The 1,596-nt window shown below is 63.8% G+C and overlaps 1 protein-coding gene across 1 annotated transcript in view; it reads left to right on the top strand.

The window, feature by feature from the left end:
• The window catches only part of LOC103614472 (SWI/SNF complex subunit SMARCC2), a gene marked incomplete at its 3' end in the record, with an annotated part of 9,146 nt that overhangs the window by 6,099 nt on the left and 1,451 nt on the right, over nt 1-1,596 (top strand). The window contains exons 16-18 of the mRNA XM_017731472.1: nt 6-195; nt 1,281-1,442; nt 1,530-1,594. Coding sequence (XP_017586961.1) covers nt 6-195; nt 1,281-1,442; nt 1,530-1,594 — 417 coding nt within the window. The remainder of the gene's footprint in view (nt 1-5; nt 196-1,280; nt 1,443-1,529; nt 1,595-1,596) is intronic.

Raw genomic sequence — 1,596 nt, forward strand, 5'->3', positions numbered from 1 at the left:
CCGGTTGCACCCTGCTCTTCCTGCGGCTGCCCATCGAGGATCCCTACCTGGAGGACTCGGAGGCGTCGCTGGGGCCCCTGGCCTACCAGCCCATCCCCTTCAGCCAGTCGGGCAACCCCGTCATGAGCACCGTGGCCTTCCTGGCCTCCGTGGTGGATCCGCGCGTGGCCTCGGCCGCAGCCAAGTCGGCTCTGGGTGAGGCGGAGGAGGATGGAGGGGGATGGAGGGGTCTAGGGGGACAGGGGGTGTGGGGAGAGGGACGGGGATCACAGGGAGAGGGAGGAGTCCTATAGGGAGAGGGATCACAGGGAGAGGGCTGAGTCCTATAGGGAGAGGGACAGGGATCACAGGGAGAAGGAGGATTCCTATAGGGACAGGGACAGGGGACAGGGATCTCGGGGAGAGGGTGGGGTCCTATAGGGACGGGGATCTCAGGGAGAGGGAGGAGTCCTGTAGAGACAGGGATCACAGGGATCACGGGGCGAGGGAGGAGTTCTATAGGGAGAGGGGACAGGGATCAGAGGGAGAGGGCTGAGTCCAAAAGGGACAGGGACAGGGGACAGGGATCACCGGGAGAGGGAGGATTCCTATAGGGACAGGGATCACAGGGATCTCGGGAAGAGGGAGGAGTCCTATAGGAAGAAGGGACAGGGATCCCGGGGAGAGGGAAGAGTCCTATAGGAACAGGGATCACTGGGAGAGGGAGGATTCCTATAGGGGGAGGGATCACAGGGATCTCGGGGAGAGGGAGCGGTCCTATAGGGACAGGGATCACAGGGAGAGGGAGGATTCCTATAGGGAGAGGACAGGGATCACTGTGAGAGGGAGGATTCCTATAGGGAGAGGGACAGGGATCACAGGGAGAGGAGGATGACAGGGATCACAGGGAGAGGGAGGATTCCTATAGGGAGAGGACAGGGATCACCAGGAGAGGGAGGATTCCTATAGGGAGAGGGACAGGGATCACCAGGAGAGGGAGGATTCCCATAGGATGTCCTACAGGGAAATGGGATGAAGTCTGATGAGGAGATGGGATGAGGAACATGGGGGAAACGACCAAGTCCTGTGGAGATTCCTCTGGGGACATGGGATGGAGCCCAGGGAGATGGGATGAGCCCTCCAGAACATTCCATACCCAGCCAGTCCTGTGGGGAGCCAGGACGAACCCGGAGGGGCCGGGATGAGCCCCCCACGGGATGTGCGGGGCTGGGGGATGTGGAGTTGGCTCCGAGGGGCTCTGGGGTCCCTCTGGGGGTCCCACTGAGGAATTCTGCCCGCAGAGGAATTCTCCAAGATGAAGGAGGAGGTGCCCACGGCGCTGGTGGAGGCCCACGTGCGCAAGGTGGAGGAGGCGGCCAAGGTGACGGGCAAGGCCGACCCCGCCTTCGGGCTGGAGAGCAGCGGCATCGCCGGCACCACCTCGGACGAGCCCGAGCGCATCGGTCAGCGGGGCTCGGGGGCTGGGCAGGGGCTCACGGGGTCCTGGCTGGGGCTGGCGGTGGGTGCGGAGCCTGGCTTTGCGTCCCCAGAGGAGAGCGGGGCCGAGGAGGCGCGGGCAGAGGCGCAGCCGGCAGAGGAGAAGAAGGAGGCAAAGGT

Source organism: Corvus brachyrhynchos, unplaced genomic scaffold, assembly GCF_000691975.1.
Source record: "Corvus brachyrhynchos isolate BGI_N302 unplaced genomic scaffold, ASM69197v1 scaffold1061, whole genome shotgun sequence".
NCBI lineage: Eukaryota > Metazoa > Chordata > Aves > Passeriformes > Corvidae > Corvus > Corvus brachyrhynchos.